At 42.7% G+C, this 23252-nt stretch overlaps 1 protein-coding gene across 7 annotated transcripts in view; it reads right to left on the bottom strand.

The window, feature by feature from the left end:
* The window catches only part of VEGFB (vascular endothelial growth factor B), an 85376-nt gene that overhangs the window by 27489 nt on the left and 34635 nt on the right, over nucleotides 1-23252 (bottom strand). For 4 of the 7 annotated variants that reach the window (XM_073605366.1, XM_073605367.1, XM_073605368.1 and 1 more), the window contains 2 exons: nucleotides 7185-7224; nucleotides 2576-2772 (listed from right to left, as the gene is read on the bottom strand). In XM_073605366.1, the coding sequence (XP_073461467.1) occupies nucleotides 2576-2772; nucleotides 7185-7224 (237 nt within the window). Of the gene's footprint in view, nucleotides 1-2575; nucleotides 2796-7184; nucleotides 7225-23252 lie in introns of all 7 variants that reach the window. The other 3 variants (XM_073605370.1, XM_073605371.1, XM_073605369.1) reach the window with 1 other exon arrangement.

Raw genomic sequence — 23252 nt, 5'->3', positions numbered from 1 at the left:
GTAAGCGCGCATTTTATTCATATCACAGTGGTGCGGTGAAGGATTTACCCAATCTTACCAACATTTCTGCCTCAGACGGGGACCCCTGCCTTTGGTTCTCTACCTACCTCACCTTTTGGATTTTTGATCACGGAATAGGGACCCCTGCCTTTGGTTCTCTACCTACCTCACCTTTTGGATTTTTGATCACGGAATAGAACTGTTATTGATTTATAAGATTTGATTATGAACTTTATTATTTAATACCTATCCTAATATTTACTCAATGTAATATATTTATATTTAATCACTCATACTTTTATTGGCCTAATCTAAGCCTATAACATTCACAGCGCTGCTCCCTTTTTTGATTAATATCCATTTTAAAGTGCTTACATATGCCCACAGCAAAACTATGATGTTTAATACATAATATGCCCATTGCTACACTGTGATGTTTAATAAACCCAGATGGAATGATACGAAATGCACTTCACCTAGGACAGGAGCCGGTGCTACAGAGGAAGCATTCGCTTATGCAGCCCCCACTCCCTCTGCAGCCACTCGCTTCTTATGGTGCCAACTCCATTCACGCTGATGCTCTGGGATGGTGGGTCAGCAACCCGCGATCTGGTCTGGTCCCCAAATCCAGGTGTGAAAAGCGTGTTGCATCTTTCCCAAAAAGACTCATGGCTGTATTAGATCAAAAGGGTGCTTCTACTAAATACTGAGCAAAGGGTCTGAATACTTAGGACCATGTGATATTTCAGTTTTTCTTTTTTAATAAATCTGCAAAAATGTCAACAATTCTGTGTTTTTCTGTCAATATGGGGTGTTGTGTGTACATTAATGAGGAAAAAAATTAACTTAAAGGGGTTGTACAGGTATACATTTTTTCACCTTAATGCATTCTATGCATTAAGGTGAAAAAACTTTTGAAAATACCGCCGCCCCCAGCCCCCCCGTTTTACTTACCTGACACCTCAAAACTCGGCCGCTCGCTCCCGACCTCCATTCAGCCGATCAGCCTGGTCGCTGATTGGCTATAGTGGATGGATTGAAAGCAGCGCAGCCATTGGCTCGTGCTGCTGTCAATCACAGCCAATGACGCGACGCGCCGGGGGCGGGGCCGAGTGATACAGCGAGCGGCTATAGCCGCCGGTTGTATCACGGAAGCGCGCCCGCAATAACTAACCACCCTGCAAGAGAGCTCGCATTAAGGTGGTTAGTTATTGCGGGGAGGAGCTGAGACAGCCGCCGAGGGACCCCAGAAGAGCAGGTTTGGGGCCACTCTGTGCAGAACGAGCTGCACAGTGAAGGTAAGTATAACATGTTTGTTATTTTTTTTTAAAAAAAATTTACCTTTACAACCCCTTTAAATGATTTTAGCAAATGGCTGCAATATAACAAGGAGTGAAACATTTAAGGGGGTCTGAATACTTTCCGTCCCCACTGTACATCAATGCCAAAAAACCTTTGGGAAGTGCTTCTCTTTCAGGCTCCAGATTGTTTCCCCCCCCAAAAAAGCACAACTCCTGATTTCCCCTAATTTTAATGCAACCAAACAAATCATTGGCAGAGCATGAAAGTCTCATTTTAAGAGGCTAGCAACATATTAAAAGACATCTTCATAAAAGAAAAACTTACAGCTATATTCCTGGATAGACATAAGAAATTTCTGGTGGCTTGGCAGTCGTGAATGGGCTACGCAAACCCACTCGGCCCCGGATCCTTCTCTCCTATACCTATAAATACCCTCTTGACTGGCCACAATAGACCCCATCCTGGCCTAAGCCAATAGTTTAACTTTCTGCATGGAGGATGGTGTATCTCCTCTCCCTTCCCCATCTTTTGTCCCTTCCCACTCTTTTGATAATCCTTCTTGATCACACTCACCATCCTTCCACTTCTCTTCCTCCCATCTTTCCTTAACCACTTTTTTTTTGTTATCTTTTCACAAGCTCCCATCGGTATGCACTCCCCAGGTTCTTTACCTTATTGACCTTCCCACAGCTGACCCCCATTGATACCTCCCCTCGACCATCTATTTTGTACATACACATACCAGTCTACCCCACTGGTGTACTTCTGATATGACTTATAGTTGAATCTCCCCCACATCCTACAACTCATGTTCTTTTACAGTCGCGCCTCTGGATAGCTAGAACCATGCTGTCTTTGAACCTTTGGATTGTTTTATTTATTACACCCTGAAGACTTGCTTCCCTCTCTTTTGGGATCCTCCTTCATGACGTATTGCTTACCATGCATTGTCAGACTTGTGATTTCAATGTTTGTATTCTCTTATTTTCTCCTTTTAAAATAATAAACTTCTTGTAAAATTAAAAAAAGGTTCTGGCTTTAGAAATATTTTAAAAGGTAATTCCACTTTTGTATAAATACTGATGGTCCACTTCCCTTACTATCCTAATGGGAATTTAGGGCGTGAATGCCTAATAAAACATCTATTACATTAGTGGGGGTAATGTAAGCCAAATATGGACCCCTTTTGCCAAGCAATGAAAACATTTTAGCACTATTATATGGTATCATCTCTATTTGTATGAGACCTCTATACCCGATTAGTAATAATCACCTCCATTTTTACAATGTGTGACTGCAAAGGAAAGCAGCTCTGAGCTTCATCCAAACAGCATCCGGCACAGCGCTGGACTGACACACATGCTGGCTTGAAAAGGAATTCTGAAAACTGGGGAAACTCACGGAGAAGATTCAGAAGGACCCATCGAGGCTGGCACTTACTACGGTTATAGATGTCCGACCAGGACCGGCCTAAGAAACACAAATAAACACAACTGCCTTATTTATTAAAATAGGAAATATTCTTTGTATTAAAAAGCTCTGATTTTAAGCATTTAAAGGATTACATATGTACTATACAATGAGATAATCATAAAAAAGATATGCCTATTCCCATTAGTGCTATCTGATACATTTTATGATCTACATTGTTATGATATCTGTGTTTTTAAGCTCAAGGAACCTTAACAATAATCAACCATAGAGGTGATTTTTTACTTCTGAATAGAGTGGAAAAGAGAGTTACAACCTCTGTGACATACACTGTACTACCAAAAGCATTGGGACGTCTGCATTTACACGCACATGAACTTTATTGGCATCCCAGTCTTAGTCCATAGGGTTTAATATTGAGTTGGCTCACCCTTTGCAGCTATAACAGCTTCAACTCTTCTGAGAAAGAAGGCTGTCCACAAGGTTTAGGAATGTGTCTATGGAAATGTTTGACCATCCTTTCCATAAGCGCAGAAGAGTTGAAGCTGTTATAGCTGCAAAGGGTGGGCCAACTCAATATTGAACCCTACGGACCAAGAGTGGAATGTCATTAGACTTCATGTGCATGTAAAAGCAGGCGTTCCAATACTTTTGGTAATATAGTGAATGAGGAATGGCCAACAGAACTATAAAAAAAGGGGAAATTTCCCTAAAAAGGGACACAGCAAATGATCATAATGCCAAAGTTTCTATATGTTTTCTGGAACTCACCAATACTGATCCCTCTCAAAGTCTTTAAAACAATCGACAAGCTTATTAACTCATTTATCTGGGGCTCGGGTAGACACAAGTTGGCATGGAACACCCTTAAAAACCCCACCACATCAGGAGGAACAGCCCTACCCGACTTTCATTCGTACTATATAGCCGCACAACTTTCTCATTTTTATCACATTCACAACACAGATAGCGCTAAGTACCAGACTCTGGTTTGTAATAAACCCAATAAAGATACCCATACACCTTTACAAGTATTGTTCAGGGGTAGCTCAGGTGGAAGGGTAACAGCTGGCCGAGGACCCCTATTGAAACAACATAGACGAGTATGGGAGATAGCATTAAAACTGACCGGTGCAGACTTTTTTCACTCTCACACCCCCCTATGGCACAACCCACAATTAAGAGAATTACTTTTGATTCCTGGGGCAGTTACATGGGCTACGAAAGGCATAATCTTCCTTCACCAGGTAATCACCCCATTGGGAATAAGAGACTTTAATTCTCTGAGAGATGAGTTCCAATTGCCCCCACATATGCTATTTAACTATAGACAACTCACACATGCCCTACAAACACAATTTGCTACCGGATTCCCAAACCCACAAGTGCTGCCCTTGGTGGATGTCATAACGGGTGCAGATCCAACTAAACTGATATCAACCTTGTACTCAGCCCTGCGGGCGCGCTCGGTCGCGGGCATAATCAATACAGCAAAAATTAGATGGGAAGAAGATATAGGCCCAGTGGAAGATGATGATTGGGACGAGGTTCTAGTAAATGTTAAAAAAGCCTCCCCCAGACTTCCAGAGCGTATGACGCAGTTATACATAATCCATAAGTCCTATCTCACACCAGCTAGAATAGCCAAATTCTCCCAAACCCAAGACACTCAGTGTCCAAGATGTACGAGTCTGTCAAGCTCTTTTTTCCACCTTATATGGGATTGTCCGGTTATCCAAACCTATTGGAATCAAATTATTAAATTTCTTCATGATGAAATGGGTTCCCCGGTTCAGGTGGATCCAAGGTTGTGTGTACTAGGGCTGCTCCCAGATGTTACCATAGACAAATTCACTGCTACTTTTCTTTATGAAACACTATTTTGCGGTAGAAAACTGGTGGCAAAACACTGGATGAGGGCCTCCCCTCCTACTTTTCAGGAATGGGTCAAAATGGTAAATCTGTCCCTACCTTATAAAAAGGTTTTATATAAACACAGGGGATGTCCGGCTAAGTACGACAGGATTTGGAACACATGGCTTAACAATACCAACACATGTGATGCATAGGTGGATGTAGTGCAGAGGGATTGATGCATGGAGTTGTCCTGGTTCTATAAAGCTAGGTTATCAAACCATGGGACGGAAAATCGGGGACTGTTCGTGTCTTATCAGCAAATCTCAATTGCCATTATAAAAGTGCCAGAGTTATTAGTTTTTATTTTTTAGTTTTCTTTAGTGTATTTTTTCACAAAAGGTTTGTACATGTATGTAAATACTACATAATCACTCAGGAAATATGCAAAGTGCAAAATATGCTTGTAAGCTATCTACATGTATGGTCTCTTTTCTGTATTCTATTACTATTACAAATAAACTTGTTTATTAACAAAAAAAACATCATATTTTTTTTGCTAGAAAATTACTCAGAACCCCCAAACATTGTATATATTGTTTTAAGCAGACACCCTAGGGAATAAAATGGTGGTCATTGCAACTTTTTATGTTATGTTTTTTGGAAAGAAACTGTTTCATGAATAAAAAAAAAAGGGACACAGCAAGAAAAAAATCTGACAGAAAATGAGTGGAAATCTCTCCAAAGTGAACAGAATTCTCATCTTAGAAAATATTCATAGGAACAAAAGGTCGGAATTAGAGGATTTTGCCCATTACCTCCTGCTCTGATCAAAACTCTAAATACCTGGATCTATTCTCCCGTTTCTGTCTTGGTAAAAATGGGGACAGAGACAACAACAAAGTCAACAAAGGGTCTAATCCTTAAACTTTCCATCTAAAGGGAAATAAATATTTGCCTTTACATGCACTTAAAAAAAAAAAAAAAACAGGCTCTTTCAGGAGATAAGAATCCACTATCCTGTGCAAGTATAAAGGAGGTGACACAATGGGGGGATTTACTAAAACTGGTGCACTCAGAATCTGGTGCAGCTGTGCATGGTAATCAATCAGCTTCTAACTTCAGCTTGTTCAATTAAACTTCGGCAATACAACCTGGAAGCTTATTGGTTTCTATGCAAAGCTGCATCAGATTTTTCATGCTCTTGCTTTAGTAAATAACACACGATCGGACTTTCCGACAACAAAACCGGGGATTTTTGTTCGAAGGTTGTTGGCTCCAACTTGTCTTGCATACACATGGTCACACAAATGTTGGCCAACAATTCCGAATGTAGTGACGTACAAGACCTACGCGATATCTCCATTACGAACGCTAGTTTTACAAGACCGAGCGCTTCTGGCCTGTACTTGATTCCGAGCATGTGTGGACTTTTGTGCGACGGACTTGTGTACACCTGATTGGAAAGTCCGACAACAAAAATTTGTTGGTGGAAAATTTGACAGCCTGCTAGCCAACATTTGTTGGCTGAAAGTCCGACCGTGTGTATGCTCTATCGAATATTTGTTGTCGGGCTTTCAGCCAACAAGCTCACATCCAACATTTGTTGTCAGAAAATCCGATCGTATGTACGGGGCATAAGGGTACGCTAAATCCCACCAGCACCACACTCGGATATTTTATGGGTAATTGAGAGAGAGAGAGAGAGAGAGAGAGGGAGAGAGAGAGAAAAAAAGTAAAGCCCCGTACACACGATCGGACTTTCCGCCAACAAAACCGTGGATTTTTGTCCAAAGGATGTTGGTTCAAACTTGTCTTGCATACACACGGTCACACAAATGTTGGCCCAAAATTCCGAACGCGGGAACACGGTGACGTACAAGACGTATGACGAGCCGAGAAAAAGGAAGTTCAATAGCCAGTGCCACTCCTTCTGCTTGATTCAGAGCATGCGAGAACTTTTGCACGATGGACTTGTGTACACACGGTCGGACTTTCCGACAACAAGTTTTGTTGGCGGAATATTTGAGAACCTGCTCTCAAACATTTGTGTGCAGAAATTCCGACAGCAAATGTTCGATGGAGCATACACACGGTTGGACTTACCAACAACAAGCTCACATCGAACATTTCCCGTCGGAAAAACCGACTGTCTGTACGCGGCATAACAGTGTATACAGTAAGTGATGGGGGTGTACTATGCCATCGAAGATTATTTTGGCAAAATATTAATCAAAAAAACATAACAAAAATCATCGTTTTGCCACAATAGGGAGAATTTTTAAAATCATGAAATACTTTTTTCCTCCATATATCCATAACACTTGGCTCTTATACCTGGCTCTTTAGTTCACAGACATACTACAATGTGTGAACTTTGACAAACTTAACAAACAGATGATTGTATATATTACTAGATATCTCAAAGTGTTAAAATAAAAGCAGTGACAGATATCTGTGTCTTACAGTGGCAGCACAGATAACCATACACAAAGACAGCACTTGTCCTTATCTTCTGCATTTGTCTTTTATGAAACTCTGCTTGCTGCACCAGTTTAATTTTGAAGCATGTTATTAAATAGAAATTCAAAAAATACCTTCTAATGTCCAGTTCTCTTGAGTTTGGCACATCGAAATCTGCAGAAGGCGGAAAAGAAATTATTCTTTAAATAAAAGAATGACACCCAAAATTCCCAGTTACATCAATAAGGGTGGATTTAAAAAAAAAAAGAAACCTGGGAAGCCACTAGCCTGGTAATGAATATAACAAAATGCTGTTATAAATATACCTTGTTTGGAAATATCCCAAGCTCATACACTTACAAACCCAAGAAACATCATGACTTACTATAATTAGCTCCATTCAACCAAATCTATCACCCTCATATGTGTGTGGACAGTGTGTGCTGGATGTGCCTTGGCACACCCTAATCACCCCATGCGGTGCAGATTTTCCCCTGCTGCCCCTGTGTCCCCCCACAGCGCTGACAGCTTCCCTCCTCTCCTGCCAGTTGCTGCGGGGGAGGTTTCAAGATGGAGAGCAGGGGAAGGGGCCAGTAAATATGTCATTTATTTATTGACCCCTTCCTTTGCTGAATTAACACAGTTTCTCAAAAGTGAGACATCGGGGATCTGTTCAGATCCCTGATATTTCATGAAAGCCCCCCAATAGGGCTTCTAAAAGAATTGTAAAAAGATTATTTTAAAAATTCTAAAAAATTCTAAAATAATAATAAAAAAAAAAAACTACTGACACCAATTTCTGCTTATCTGACAACATCTATTTTAAAATGTATTTTTACATTTATTTACAGTATAAGAGTGTATATGTGTGAGTGTGTGTATATATATATAGATATATATAGATATATATCTATATATATATAGATATATATTTAGGGGTGCACCAAATGGGTTTTTTGGTGCCGAAAATAAAAAAAAACACTAGGCCGAAAACCGAAACCGATACCAAAAATGACCAATAACGAAGCTTATTTTTTTAAAAATATTTTTATACAGGAGATGGTCAGAGACTGGGGACATGGTACAGGAGATAGTCAGAGACTGGGGACATGGTACAGGAGATGGTCAGAGACTGGGGACATGGTACAGGAGATGGTCAGAGACTGGGGACATGGTACAGGAGATAGTCAGAGACTGGGGACATGGTACAGGAGATGGTCAGAGACTGGGGCATGGTACAGGAGATGGTCAGAGACTGGGGACATGGTACAGGAGATGGTCAGAGACTGGGGACATGGTACAGGAGATAGTCAGAGACTGGGGACATGGTACAGGAGATGGTCAGAGACTGGGGCATGGTACAGGAGATGGTCAGAGACTGGGGACATGGTACAGGAGATGGTCAGAGACTGGGGACATGGTACAGGAGATGGTCAGAGACTGGGGACATGGTACAGGAGATGGTCAGAGACTGTGGACATGGTACAGGAGATGGTCAGAGACTGGGGACATGGTACAGGAGATGGTCAGAGACTGCAGACATGATACAAGTGATCAATGCAGCCTTACCAGTGCCCGTCAGATGCAGCCTGCCTGTGTCCCCAGTGCAGCCAGCCAGCCTGTGTCCCCAGTGCAGCCAGCAAGCCAGCCTGTGTCCCCAGTGCAGCCAGCCTGTGTCCCCAGTGCAGCCAGCCAGCCAGCCTGTGTCCCCAGTGCAGCCAGTTAGCCAGCCTATGTCCCCAGTGCAGCCAGCCAGCCTATGTCCCCAGTGCAGCCAGCCAGCCTGTGTCCCCAGTGCAGCCAGCCTGCCAGCCTGTGTTCCCAGTGCAGCCAGATAGCCAGCCTGTGTCCCCAGTGCAGCCAGCCTGTGGCCCCAGTGCAGCCAGCTTGTGCAGGGGAACAGAGGGAAGAGAGAGGAGAGCCGCCACCACCTGGTTGCCTAGAGCGCCAGGAACATAACAGCTTTCATTTCAATAGCTGTGTGTTCCACGCAGCGCGCTGTCACATACAGCCCCTCCTCTTTGTCTGGGGAACTTTGATAGACAGATCACCCAATCCAATCCTGGGATCTAAAAAATAAAATAAATTATAAATACTGTTTTTTCCCTGTTTTATAAGTGATCACAATTCCTCTGTTCCCTCTGTTCTCAGCTGCATAAAAAGCTGGAGGGAGGAGAAGCAACAGCACACTGAGCTTCCCAGTGAATGATATATAAAACACACTCGTGCCACCAATGCAAATGATTGCAGCTGCTGTTCCAAACCAATTAAGTTGTGTAATGCTCAATTGATCCATAGAAGTTCTAGCTCCGTGTGTGTAAACAGCGCTTGCAAATAAAAATCAACCAAATAAAGTAAAATAAAATAATAAAAAATTATATAGTGCACTATTTTGCCAATATGCATATTCAAGTATTAAGTATTATTATTATTATTATTATTATTATTAATAATAATATTAAGTACTTGGTATTAAATGATGATGATGTAAATTGTAATACAAATATGCAATTCACAAACAAAACATAATAGAAAAAAAATAAAAGTGCTCAGTTCCAAATATTAGTGACAATCTGACAAGTCCTCAACTTCAACATCCACTTTAGTGCCACCACTTCACCATGTGTATAATATAGATCCCCACTCACAAGATGAAGTTGACCCTCTTGTTGTATAGCAAAAGGAGTCAAAAACACGTAATGGTCATCCAAAGACCAGGGGTATCCTTCAAACCACTCTCCAGTGTTCTCTCCTCATGGCAGCGTCACCAATGGCTCCAGTGTTATTTGTGCATGAGAAAAGAAGACAAGGACGGGCCATGTTGCCGTCAGTGTCGGGCTGTCCCCTTTCGGTGTCCCCAGTGGTGTTCCCAGTGAATGGCTGTGCAGGGGAGGTGTGTCAGGACAAGTCTGATCATTGGAGGAGAGCAGCCTGAGTTCCCAGCATAACTAGAGAACAGACCACTGAGTGTTCTGCTAAGTGTGGTCAGTTTTTAATAGGGACTGGCAGGAACACCAGGGATTTCACACAAACGAAGCAATACAAAGAGAACAGGATACTTTTTCATACAAAATAAGAAAAAAATGCTAATAATGGAGCAGATACACGACCCCCTCCGTAGAACATGTAATAAAAGGTTCTATCTCATGCTCTTTTAGTGTACTGGATGAAGTAAACTTTTCTTTTCCAATTTCTTGTAGTATGTCCACAGCCTCTAACCATCTCCCGTATGTCAGCGATGGGCTCAGCCCTTCCTTCTCAGAGCAGGCCGCTCAGCTGTCGGTTAACTGCCAGCTACAATCTTTTCCACAGTGACTCACCTGATGATGATATCCTGTTTGTCAGTCCTGCTGGTTACTTAAGCTGTTCGGTTCAGTTCCTCTCTGCCTTCGCCTTGGTCAATATATCCAGAGACTCTCTCCTGTGTACCTGTTGAAGACTTGCTTGGCTGACGTCCCCTCTGGTTCCTGATCCTGCTTGCTTTTCCACTACACTGTTTCTCCAGTTTCCTGATTTCCTGGGCTGTCCTGAAGTACGCGGATCTCTGGCTCCCTGACGTCTGACTATCCATTCCGGTTACCGAACTCTGGCTATGATTTGACTATATTGCTCTGTTTACCTTTTACTATTATTATTATTAAACAAGTGTGATTTAACTGCACTCTGTCTCAGTCTGATTCGTGGTTTCTGACACCATAGTATGTTCGCAGCCTGTAACCGTCTCCCTTAGTATGTCCGCAAATTGTAAACCATCTCCTGCAGTATGTCTGCAGCCGCTAACCATCTTCTGTATCATGTCCGCAGCCTGTAACCATCTCCTGTAGCATGTCCTCAGCCTGCAACCATCATCTGTACCATGCCCACAGCCTCTAACTATCATCTTTACCATGTCCTTAGCCTCCTGTAGTATGTCCCCAGCCCCTAACTATCTCCTGTATCGTGTCCACAATCTCTGAGCATCTCTTGTATTATGTCCACAATCCCTAACCATATCTTTTATCATCCAAACAAGAACAGAAATTGAGGGGACCTCTTTTCTATTGATCCTGGTGGCTACCTGGGATTTCCCCTCAATTTCTGTGTTGATATCTAATTGTCTATGGGACAGAAATTGAAGGGAAATCTCTTCAGCTGGACGCAGATAACAAAACCTCTGGATTATATTAACCTGACCTTAATGGAAATGGAGAAATATGCTTTTTGACTTTTCTTGCAACTTAAACACATTTCTAATAACACTAGCTATATGTTTATAGCTTAACCACTTCCTGCCCAGACCAATTTTCAGCTTTCAGTGCTATCACATTCTGAATGACAATTGCACGGTCATGAGACGCTGTACCCAAACAAAACTTTTATAATTTTTTTCCCACAAATAGAGCTTTCTTTTGGTGGTATTTGATCACCTCTGGGGTTTTTATTTTTTGCGCTACAAATAAAAAAAGACTGACAATTTTGGAAAAAAAGAAAGTTTTTCTTCGTTTGTTACAAAACTTTGTAAATAAGTAAATTTTATCCTTCACTGATGGGCACTGATGAGGCTGACACTGATATGCAGCGCTGATAAGCAGCACGGATGGGCACTGATAGGTGGCACTGATGGTCACTCATAGGCGGCACTGGAGGGCACATATAGGCGACACTGATGGGCAGCACTGATAGATGGTGCTGATAGGCAGCACTGATCAGAGGTGCTGGCAGGCATCACTGATGGGCACAGGGTGCCATCCCTAATGGGCAATGATTCCCATCCCTGGTGGGCTCTAGTAGGCTTGCCTGGTGGTCATGGGTGGGCATCCCTGGTGGCCATGGGTGGGCATCCCTGATGGTCCTGGGTGGGCATCCCCCCCTGTCAGGAGAGCAGCCGATCGGCTCTCCTCTATTCGCGTCTGTCAGCGCGAGTAGAGGAAAAGCCAATACATGGCTTTTTCTGTTTACACTGATCAGCTGTGATTGGACACAGCTGATCACGTGGTAAAGAACCTCCGTCAGAGGGCGCGGCTTATCCTGCTAGACGTCATATGATGCAAAGTTGGGATAACAGAACCACTTTCCGGCCATCATTTTGCTATATGGCAGGCGGGAAGTGGTTAAATATTGATATTTGCACTCTTTCGCACTTAAAATGATAATTTTATGTAGTGTCAGTAAAAAATGTGGCTCGGTCAGTAAATGTCATGATTTTTGTCGGTAAGGCTACTTTCACACTGGGGCGGGGGGTGGAAGACCCTGGATCCCTGGATGACTCCGCAATGTCGTTCCTGGTGAGTGGACTCAAAAAAGAACTCGCAGGTATGTTCCGCAGCTTGGGGAAATCCATTAAGAAGGAAATTACAGCAGTGAGGTCAGACATGTCACATCTGCTCAACAGAATAGGGGACACAGAGCAGCGCCAAGACTCACAGAAAGTAGCCATTAAAGAGCTACAAGAGACTGTCACCCAATTAGCATTTTCCCACTGCTCTTCACTGTATAAGCTCGAGGACCTGGAAAATCTCAATCATGGAAACAATCTGCGCTTCCGGGGGTTGCCAGAGGCAACTGGAGATAATGACCTCAAAACCCTCGATACACGGTATCCTGAACACCATTCTTGGTAACCCTGTCACTGAACCATTAAGATTTGATCATGTTCACCGTGCTTTGAGACCACGCAATGTTACCACTGACCTACCCAGGGACGTTATTTGCCACCTCCACTACTTTGAAGATAAAAACGCTATTATTAACGCTACTATTGACTTTGACGGGGCCGTCATTAACATTTTCCCTGACCTCTTCAAGGAAACCTTGGACGTCGTAGAGCCCTAAAACCTCTCCTAGACCAACTGAGAACAGTTGGGGTCACCTATAGGTGGGGCTTCCCCGCATGCCTGATTGCCACTAAAAATGGCTGCTCTTTCACGCTCCGATTTCCCGAGGAACTTTCTAACTTCTTCCGTTACCTCAACATGCCTCCTGGGAGGGCAGAACCCAATACCAACGTTTTTGGTCCCCTTGGACCCCCAATGGCAGAAGACCGCCTCTAAAAGGAGGCGCATATCAACCCGGGGCTCCTCCCAGAAGAATGGATGAGATGCTCTCTGCATATTTCTTTTGCATCCTCATGTACCCAGTTATTATGGCAGCTATACTGCCAGCAACTTTTCTCTCACTTACCCGAGGATTTTCCCCCTACCCCTTACTACATTGTTGAATTATTATTTACTATGGTTCACTTCACTTATATTATCAAGTTCTTGTTATAGCATTGCTAGAGTTTAAGTTTTTTTCATAAGCATCACATAGGCCACATGCAGATGGGGCCCTGTACCCCTGAATGCTGCTTTTACCTTTTTGTGTGTTCTTTTGCCCCCCCTCCTTTTGGGGTTGGTGAGAATGGGCAGCCTACATCCAATATTGGTCAGACTCTCCCTAGAGGTCCTGACAGCTGCTTGTTCTTTCCTCCCCCTCAGGGACCACTGCAGGTTACTGCGCGTTCATCTTATGATCCCTTCTGATTTTTTAGACTGTAACTGTCTATTCTATATATGTTTCCTCTCTTTCTCTTTCCTTCCCAGGTTTATCCCCTTCCTCCGCTCTCCCTCCTCACCCTCACCCCCCCCCTCCCTCCCTTGCTGGTATAAATGGTTTCATGAGCTAGGGGTCTGTACACCGCTGATACTATGGCTACTCTAATGGTCATTTCAAATAATGTAAGGGGCCTAAATGTAGCTGGGAAAAGGCATCAAGTCCTGAGGGAACTGAAAAGATCCTCTTGCTCCATTGCTTTTCTTCAAGAGACACATTTGACACATTCAACCCCGTTCAAATTGAACTCACACCAGTTCCCGCAATGGTACTACAGCCTGTCTGACACTAATAAAGCCAAAGGAGTGGCCATTGGGTTCAGCGGTAGTGTAGCCTTTCGACTCACTGACATGTTAACTGATGATTGTGGTCACTTTCTCCTCCTCAAGGGTTTTATAGGCAACATTCAATGCACCCTAGCAAATATATACAGTCCAAACCACAACCAACCAGCCTTTTTAAACCAAACCCTCTCTAAATTGTCGCACTTTGCAGAAGGGGTTATTATTCTAGCAGGTGACCTAAATATGCCACTAGACTCTATTATCGACACCTCACAGAGTCGCTCTAATATCCCGTTTAAGCGCCTAGCCCATGTTAAAAAAAAACTTCTCAAACTTCAGTTGATAGATGTGTGGCGTTTACTTCACCCCACAGACAAAGACTATTCCCATTTCTCCAGAACACATGAATCCTACTCTAGAATAGACAATATCTTCATATATCACTTTCACCTCCCTCTTCTGTTCTCGGCCTCTATAGGCACCACATCCATTTCTGATCACGCATCTATTTTCATGTGCTTGACCATGCCCTCTTTACTACAACGCGATTATAATTGGAAACTCAATGACTCTCTCCTCTCCAACCCCACTGAAGTCTCCATGTTATCTTCGTCCCTGACTCAGTATTTCATGGAGAATGCATCTCCCAAAATGGCCCCCTCGATCTTATGGGAAGCCCATAAGGCTACGATATGAGGTAGACACTTGAACTAGGTGCGAGGAAAAGAAGAGAGCATGGTCAACAACTTTTAAAAAATTCTTCAACAGGTCACGGACTTAGATAAACAACACAAGCTATCATTACATGCATCACACCTTGAAGTCCTTACACTCAAAAGAGAAGAGCTTAAAACACTCCTAGACTTGGAAACAAAAAATACATTTCATCTTATTTCGCAAAAATTCTATGAATGGGGGGAGAAACCCGGCAAACAACTCGCTAGATCCCTCCGCGTAACAAAGACACAATCCTTTATCCCCAAAATGAAACTCCACACTGGTGAAATTGTACACGCCACCCCTCAAATCTCTAAGGCCTTCAGAGAGTTCTATGCTGACCTTTACAACGTCAAAGGCGGCTTAGCCTCCCTACCCGAGGAAGAGAAACGCAAACGTATACTCTTATCTGAAGGCAGCAAAACTCCCCAAACTCTCCCGAACAGTCCTTAAAACTATGAAAACGGATTTCTCTATTGAAGAATTCCAAGCTGCGTTAAAATAGTCTCCCACAGGTAAAGCTCCTGGCCCAGACGGGTTTACAGTTCTATACTATAAAACATTTAGTGGCATCCTACTCCCCCGCCGCTTATGCCAATTCAATTTCAAGCACATCAGGCCTATGCCCGGAATCCCTCTCTGCCCATATTACAGTTATCCCTAAACCCGATAAAGATCCTACAATGTAGTAGCTACAGACCCATCTCATTACTAAATATAGACACTATATTCTATGCCAAAGTCATGGCCAATAGACTACTCCCTCTGCTTCTCCGATGGATCACAGCAGACCAAACGGGTTTTATACCCACCAGAGAGGCCAGCGATAACTCCCTACAATCCCTATCTCTGATTCACTATATTCACAGATACGCCCAGCCCACCCTTCTCTCCACTGAAGCGAAAAAAGCATTTGATAGGGTGGACTGGGATTATCTCAAGATGACCCTACGCTATTTTGGATTGGGGCCCAAGATTTATCACCGCATCTCTTCCCTGTACTCTCACCCATCAGCACAAATTCATATTAACGGCTCCCTAAGCGACCTCTTCACTCTACATAATGGTACCAAACAAGGTTGTCCCCTATCCCCCCTCCTCTTCGCCATCACTCTAGAACCCTTGGCCACAATTAGACATAATGACAGCATCCAATGTGTCCAAGTTGGAAATAGAACCCATAAATATGCAGCTTATGCTGACGATATTTTATTTTTTATCCAACAACCTCGCATATCACTCCCAAATTTTATGTCAGCTTTCTCTACCTTTCAACCAATGTCCAACTTCAAAATAAACCTAAATCTGAGATCCTAAAGATCAATACCCCCCGCTCAGATGCTAACCAATTGAAACCCCCTTTCCCTTTCGCTGGAATGAAAGAGCATGAACTACCTAGGTATTAATCTCACCCCCAACCTCCATTCTCTTTTTAAGCACAATTACACCCCCCTATTGAACAAGATTAGAGCAGACCTCTGGAGTTGGTCTCACCTAGCCCACTCCTGGTTAGGTAAAATAAACATCATTAAAATGAACATCTTGCCACGCATACTTTTTATTTTCCAAATGCTACCATTGGGTGTTCCTATAGGGTTCTTTTCTATATTTCAAGCGGAGATCTCTCGCTTCATTTGGAGAAACAGCCACCCCAGAGCGGTACTTTATCGCTCCAAGTGCTCCGGGTGGTTGGCTCTACCAAATGTTAAAAACGTATTATCAAGCAGTTGTCTTATCACGTGTGGCGGATTGGAGGTACGCTACTTCTTCAAAACTATGGGTCCAACTAGAATATGCCTTATGTGGCTCAGACTTATTTCTCAAATAACTTTTTATTATAATATTTTGCGGTACAGAGGTACAGAACATAATAGAGGTAATAGGCGACATGTGTCTGTCATACAATAAAAGAAGGAGAAACAAAGAGTACAAATATACTAGGCTCTCTCTCTCCTCCCTCCTTTCTTTTAGCTCCTATTTTATTTTCATCTTGTAGTTTGCTTATATCTAAGCAAGAAACTGAAACACTCATAGTAGAGTAGAAGGATAGTGAAAGAGGGGGGAAAAGAAGAAAATGAAAGGAGAAGGGAAGAGGGGTGATTGTATAATTTCGTTTACTTGTTTATGGTGGGTCCTTTCGAAGATGCCACAGCTCCCATACTTTATTATGTACCTCCAACCTGTCCTTTATCCGGGCTGTCATCTTCTCCATCAACTCCACATCTTTGATTCTAGTATATAAGGCTTCAAGTGTGGGGGGGAGGGTTTTTTTCCAGTGTAGAGCAATAAGACAACGTGCTGCCGTGAGGATGTGTCGTATGAGTTTTTTTTGAACCTTGGAGATCTTTAATTGTGAGATTCCTAACAGGAAGAATTTGGGGGTCATAGGGATCTGTGTCTCCAATAAGCGAACCAGAAGTTGTCGAACCTTATCCCAAAATGGAGTTATCAGTGGGCAGTCCCAATATATGTGGAGGAGGGTCCCTCTATCTTTTTGACATCGCCAGCAGCGATCTGAACTAGACGGGTATATGGCATGAAGGGTATCCGGAGTCATGTACCAGTAGAGGAGAATTTTATAGGTATTTTCTTTGTATAGAGTGCAGAGGGAACTTTTTGCTGCCTGTGTCCATACCACCTGCCATTGCTCCATGGGAAGTTCCTCACCGAGAGCTTTTTCCCATTTAATCATATAGTTATGTTTACCTTTGATTTCTAATGGATAAGCATTTAATATTTTGTAGATATCAGAGATTAACCCTTTCTGGGCCGTGCCCGCCAGGATTAGAGTTTCAAAGGGTGATGGGGGGGAGAACTGTAGGTCAGGCGCTATGGACATGGCATAGTGGCGTATTTGCATGTAACTGTAGAACGCTTGTCGCGGTAGGTCAAACTTAGTCTGTAGGTCAGGGTAGGATAGTAATTTGCGGGATCTGGAATCTACCAGGGCTCCGTAGTGGAAGAGATTTCGTGATGTCCACGGGTATGACATCTGGTGGGTGAGGCTGTCTGGAATTTTGGGGTTACAAACGAACGATGTTAGGACTGATTTTTCTGAGGCCAATGTGTGTGAGCGGGATAGTTTGTACCATAAGCGTCGGAGTTGAGTCATAGGTCCCAATAGTCTCTCGGGGGGCACTTCTGCCCTCGCACTCCATAGCAAGCTGTTAGGGTGGGTTGGGGCTAGCCATATTTTTTCTATCTCTGTCCATCTGTTATAAGATCTTTGCGTGAACCATGATGCTATCGCTCGAAGTTGGGCTGCTTGATAATATTTGGTAAGATTGGGAAAGGCAAGACCACCGTCTGAGCGTGCTGCCATCATAACTGATTTAGGGATTCTGTGTCTCTTATAATTCCAGGTGAATTTAAGGAGATCAGATTGGAGTTTATTCAAGTGCTTGGGGGGGACAGGAATTGGTAATGTTTGGAAGAGGTACAATAATTTCGGGAGGATCGTCATCTTAATAGATGCAATCCGGCCCAACAGGGAGATATGGTGTTTTTTCCAGGCTCAGACTTATTAATTGTCCCATGTATACCCCGCTCCTCTAGAGCCCTCTCCACATATTCCTCACCCCTTACCATCTCTACCCTTGACATATAGGATGCGCTTCACAAAAGATTCTACTGGTCATACGACTCCCCCCCGATGCCGCTCTTGCACCACAACCACTTTTTGCCTGGTTCCATGGATCCTAGGTTTAAAGCCTGGTCACGTGAGGAACCCCTCCTGCTTCACCATGTCCTCCGTTCAAACACCCTCAAGCCACTATCTGAGATATTGGGCCCAAATCACATTTATGGACAAGTGGAGATGCAACCAGATCCAACGTTTCCTCCTGACATTCCCTCAGCCGCTACAAGGCGCACCGGATCTGACTGGGATTGAACTCCTGTTCTACCACAAGGACCGTCTACTACACTGCGTTTTGCAGTTCTACAAAGCCCTTATTGAATTACAATGCCCTTCATATCCGAAATTTCTCGCCAAATGGGAAACAGACCTTGAATCCTCTATCACCGATAAGCAAAGGGACAAAATCTTACAACTGGCACATGTTTCCTCCTTGGCCTTGAGAATGGTGGAAACCAACTATAAACTACTCACTAGATGGCATTATACTCCCTCTAAGCTATACCGAATGTTCCCCTCAAGATCCCCGTTATGTTGGAGCAACTGTGGAAACATTGCTACTCACGCTCATATTTGGTGGTCCTGTCCTCTAATCCGCCCTTATTGGGCTGACATTCTCAAGATAATACACCTGATAACAGACATCCACCTTCCTAATGACCCGTGGACCATACTTTTTCATGCCACTCGTGAACCATCTGGCAAATATAAACGCTCACTCATCCCACACTTGCTGAACGCAGCTAAGGCTCTCATACCGGTCTTCTGGGGCCAACCCCAAATTCCACCCATAAAGGCCTGGCTACATAAAGGTCTGTCTGTTGGAAGACCTTACCCATATTGCCAAAGGAGATACTAAACGCCATACCTTAACTTGGACCCCATTGATTGAATTTACTTCCACCTCTGGCTATCAGGAGACCATATCCACAACTTCACAAGAAGTGCAACCTAGTAATACGAATAACTGAACCCAAGCACCGCCCAAAAAATCTAAGCTAAATAACTTATACTCTACTGTTGAGATTATATATGTTTATATTTACCAGCAGCCCCCCTTGCCCTCCTGCCCTCCCCCCTCTTCTTCTCTCTCTCTGCTTTTTGTCTATTACTTTCTTTAACTACAACTAATCACAGGTCATGTGATTAAGCAATACCTTTGTTAGCTCTAATGCCATCTAGATCCAGGCTCCTACTCAGGTCACTAGCTGTAGATCCTTTTCTATGACACCTTCATGCTCTTAGAGACCGTTGGATATGTTCTGTTCATATGTTGGATCCCATGAGCATGTGAGCTCCTGCTTATTGTACAAATGACTGATCTGAATACCTGTGTATGTTTTACCTGTTCCCTTTTTCTTCAATAAACAAATATTAAACAAAAAACTGCACCAGTGGTGACGGCTTTCAAAACATGGAAAAAAATATAGATGTATATTTTATTCTTTAAGCTAGTGCTAAACCTACATTTCTTTCTGGAGCAACCAAAATTACTATATGTGTGTAGAACCCTCAGTGTACAGAGTATGTAAATTTAGCTTGTTCTTTCTATAGGCAGAAGAGTTGGGGTTAATTTGTTTGTTCTTAGCTGTGTACAGCTCCAAGGACTGGGCCTCTGTTACCTCCCCCTGGCTTCTTGAACTTGCTGGATAGTTCTGGAACTTAGAGGGTGGAGGAACAGAGACTAAAGCCTGAATATTTATAGAGTTTCTACCAATCCCCAAGGAGATAAGGCCCAGAAGGTTGGGAAATAGTCCATCAATGTTTAGGAGCCTGGCAGTGAAAGGACAGGAAAAGGAGAGAGCAGGTGGAAGAGAGAGAGAGAGCAACTGGAACTCTTACCCCTTTACCAGCCTCAGCTAGCCTTAGCTAGCAGACAAGATCTGGCCTATGCAGCAGAAAGCCTGTACAGCAGCCTCTTGAACTTCAGGATTTGCAAAAGAGGGACGGAGTAAATAACTTCTGTTTTTTTCACCATACCCCAGGCTTTGATAGAGAGAACAGCATGATGCAATACTTTGCTTGGCCATAACCGAGGGATTGTTTAGTGCCAATATAAAGCCGTCAGAAACCATCCCACACCTCTAGCTTGAGTTTGTAGCAGCCAGGTGTGTTGGTACCTGCATTCTTCAGTTGGAACGTTTTGTCACTGTTCTTGCTGTGCCAACAACCCTACGGGTGGACACGGTTATTGATGTTAATACTTAGCAGCTAGAGAAATTAGCAAGTCCTCAAGCTTTAATTTAGGTTCTCCAGTTCTGGGCATCCCACGCCTTCCCTTTCCCCTTGCAAGTTTATCCCCTAAATAAAAAGATAAATAAAACAAAGTGCCCTGGACTGACTATTAGGTCTGTGAGAAAGTTGAAAAATTCCTGTTGCCTGGTTGCGTGACAAAGGGAAGACCTGAAAATCCAGCGGCCCTGGATAGGTAGGGTTGCATGTACCCAGCGGTAGGGTTGCATGTGGCCTTTTATTGTGGCCAGCCTAAGGCACACCTGTGCAATATTCATGCTGTCTAATCAGCCTCTGGATATTCCACACCTGTGAGGTGGATGGATTATCTCGGCAAAGGTGAAGTGCTCACTAACACAGATTTAGACAGATTTGTGAACATTACTTGAGAGAAATAGGCCTTTTGTGTACACAGAAAAAGTAATAGATCTATAAGTTCAGCTCATGATAAATAGGCGCAAACACAAAAGCGTTGCGTTTATAATTTTGCTTAGTGTATGTGTACTGTTATTCAATTGCATTTCCTCCCTGCTATATATTAGCTCAGAGTCAGGTTATAAGCCCCTAACTAAGGCTGGCTTTCTCCTGTCTATGAGCAGAGAGGATAACTGACGCCATGACGTTGATTTACTAAAGGCAAATAGACTGTGCACTTTGTAAAGTGCAGTTGCTCCAGAGCTTAGTAAATGAGGTAAAGCTTCACTTTACAAAGAACACTGAATCACCGGCAAGAAAAATAAAAAAACAGAATTTTTGCTTGCACATGATTGGATGATGGAAGTCAGCAGAGCTTCCCCTCATTTACTAAGCTCTGGAGCAAAATCGCACAGTCTATTTGCCTTTAGTAAATCAACCCTTATGTCTGGGTTACTAGAAAAGGGTAAAAATTAAATTTAATCTATAGCTTTGGTTGATGTAATCCTGACTTTACCAATGTTTTTTGACTTCTTGTTATCTTCACTGAGCTCAGGCAAAAGACAGATCAACCTTACAGCTTTATCCTCAACCTGATACTTTTGCACTGACATGAAACATTATACGCAAATTATCTCATTCTTGAAAGGTAAAAGCCATACCACAACTCAGTAGCAACAAGGCATTTACTTGATTCTATGGCGCTGCTCCTTTGCTGGATAACCATAAGGGTGTTGCTTCATTGCTGCATCTTCGCTGGGGATTTGGAATGACCGAAACTGCTCTGGTACGGTTTGCGGGGGGTTCATCGAATCTTGCTTGAAATCCACTGAACCTAAACTTAGCAGCAAACCCTATTGTCTACGAGGGGCAGATTTTGATACTAAATTTAGGATAGTTTTCAAGGCTAAAAGACAAGTTTTTGTCAAAGAAAAGGGCATGGGAAGATGGGCATTGCCATGGGAGACATTCAACAAAGCAAAAACAAAAGTACCATACAGTGGGCAGAGGGTCCTTTTAATGCGACTTAGAGGGTTACAAGGATAAGCGCTAATCCTTAAAGTACATGCAACATATCAGCCATGGTAAAAGTACCAGCCAGCTGGATACCATATGTATGAAGAAACACATGACTCTGCACCATAGAGCTTGGAGGAAGTAGAACCTCAACAAGACAACATCAAAAGCCTCCTCACACGCCTCCTTCCTGTTCCTTATTTTCTGGATTTCCTTATTCCTACTGAGAAGTGCAATTCTGCAACTTTTCATCCAGTAAATGCAAACATTTCTCCAGTGATAGTTTTATTTTTCAAGGGGATATGTCTCAAATGTTATATTTCAGAATAAGGTGAAGCTGGTGACTTTCAACATCCATTCATTTGCAAGCAAAAATGCAGGTTTTTTTTTCTATTTTTCCTTGCACATAAATAGGGTATTCTTTGTAAACTGACTGAACTCAATGGACTACACTAAATCTCTGAAGGTATGATGTGGAATCTATCACCAAGCCATCGGTAGCAGATCCTTTAAGTCCTAGAAGTTGCAAGGTGGGACCTCCATTTGTAGGCCAAGTCAACACCTCGAAGACACATTCTTTCGTTGCTCCATGGTCCTGATCTGATGCTCATGTGCTCATTGTAGGTGCTTTTGGCTGTGGACATGGGTTAACATGGGCACCCAGACAAAAAGGAGGGTTTCACTATGTCAGATCAAAGTGTGGTTGCCACATCCCCGATATAGTTACATAGTTACATAGTTAGTCAGGTTGAAAAAAGACATAAGTCCATCCAGTTCAACCATCAAAAATAAATAAATAAAATAAAAAATATCGTACAATCCAATATACCCAATTCTATACCCACAGTTGATCCAGAGGAAGGCAAAAAACCCCAGCAGAGCATGCTAATTAAGAAAAAGAGATATCCCCCTTCATTGGGACTTTATAGGCAACAAACATATGTGTATAAACAAAAATAGCATTTATTAAATATACATATAAAACATACGATCATATGGTAACCGATATTAAAAAGACATAAGAATATTACAAAAATATACAAACATCAAAATCAAAAAACAACAAGTTGCATAGTAAATATGACAACAAGATTGTTAGTCTCCGGTATATAGTAATCCCCGGTACCGGGGATTAATCATGGGTATCGGGGATTAATCATGGGTACCGGGAATTACTATACATCAGAGAGTAACAATCTTGTTGTCATATTTACTATGTAACTTGTTGTTGTTTGTTTTGTTTTTGATGTTTGTAATATTCTTATGTCTTTTTAATATCGGTCACCATATGATCATACGTTTTATATGTATATTTAATAAATGCTATTTTT

The sequence above is a fragment of the Aquarana catesbeiana genome, linkage group LG11 (assembly GCF_042186555.1).
Source record: "Aquarana catesbeiana isolate 2022-GZ linkage group LG11, ASM4218655v1, whole genome shotgun sequence".
Taxonomy (NCBI): Eukaryota; Metazoa; Chordata; class Amphibia; order Anura; family Ranidae; genus Aquarana; species Aquarana catesbeiana.
This window is presented reverse-complemented; position numbering and strand designations above follow the sequence as displayed.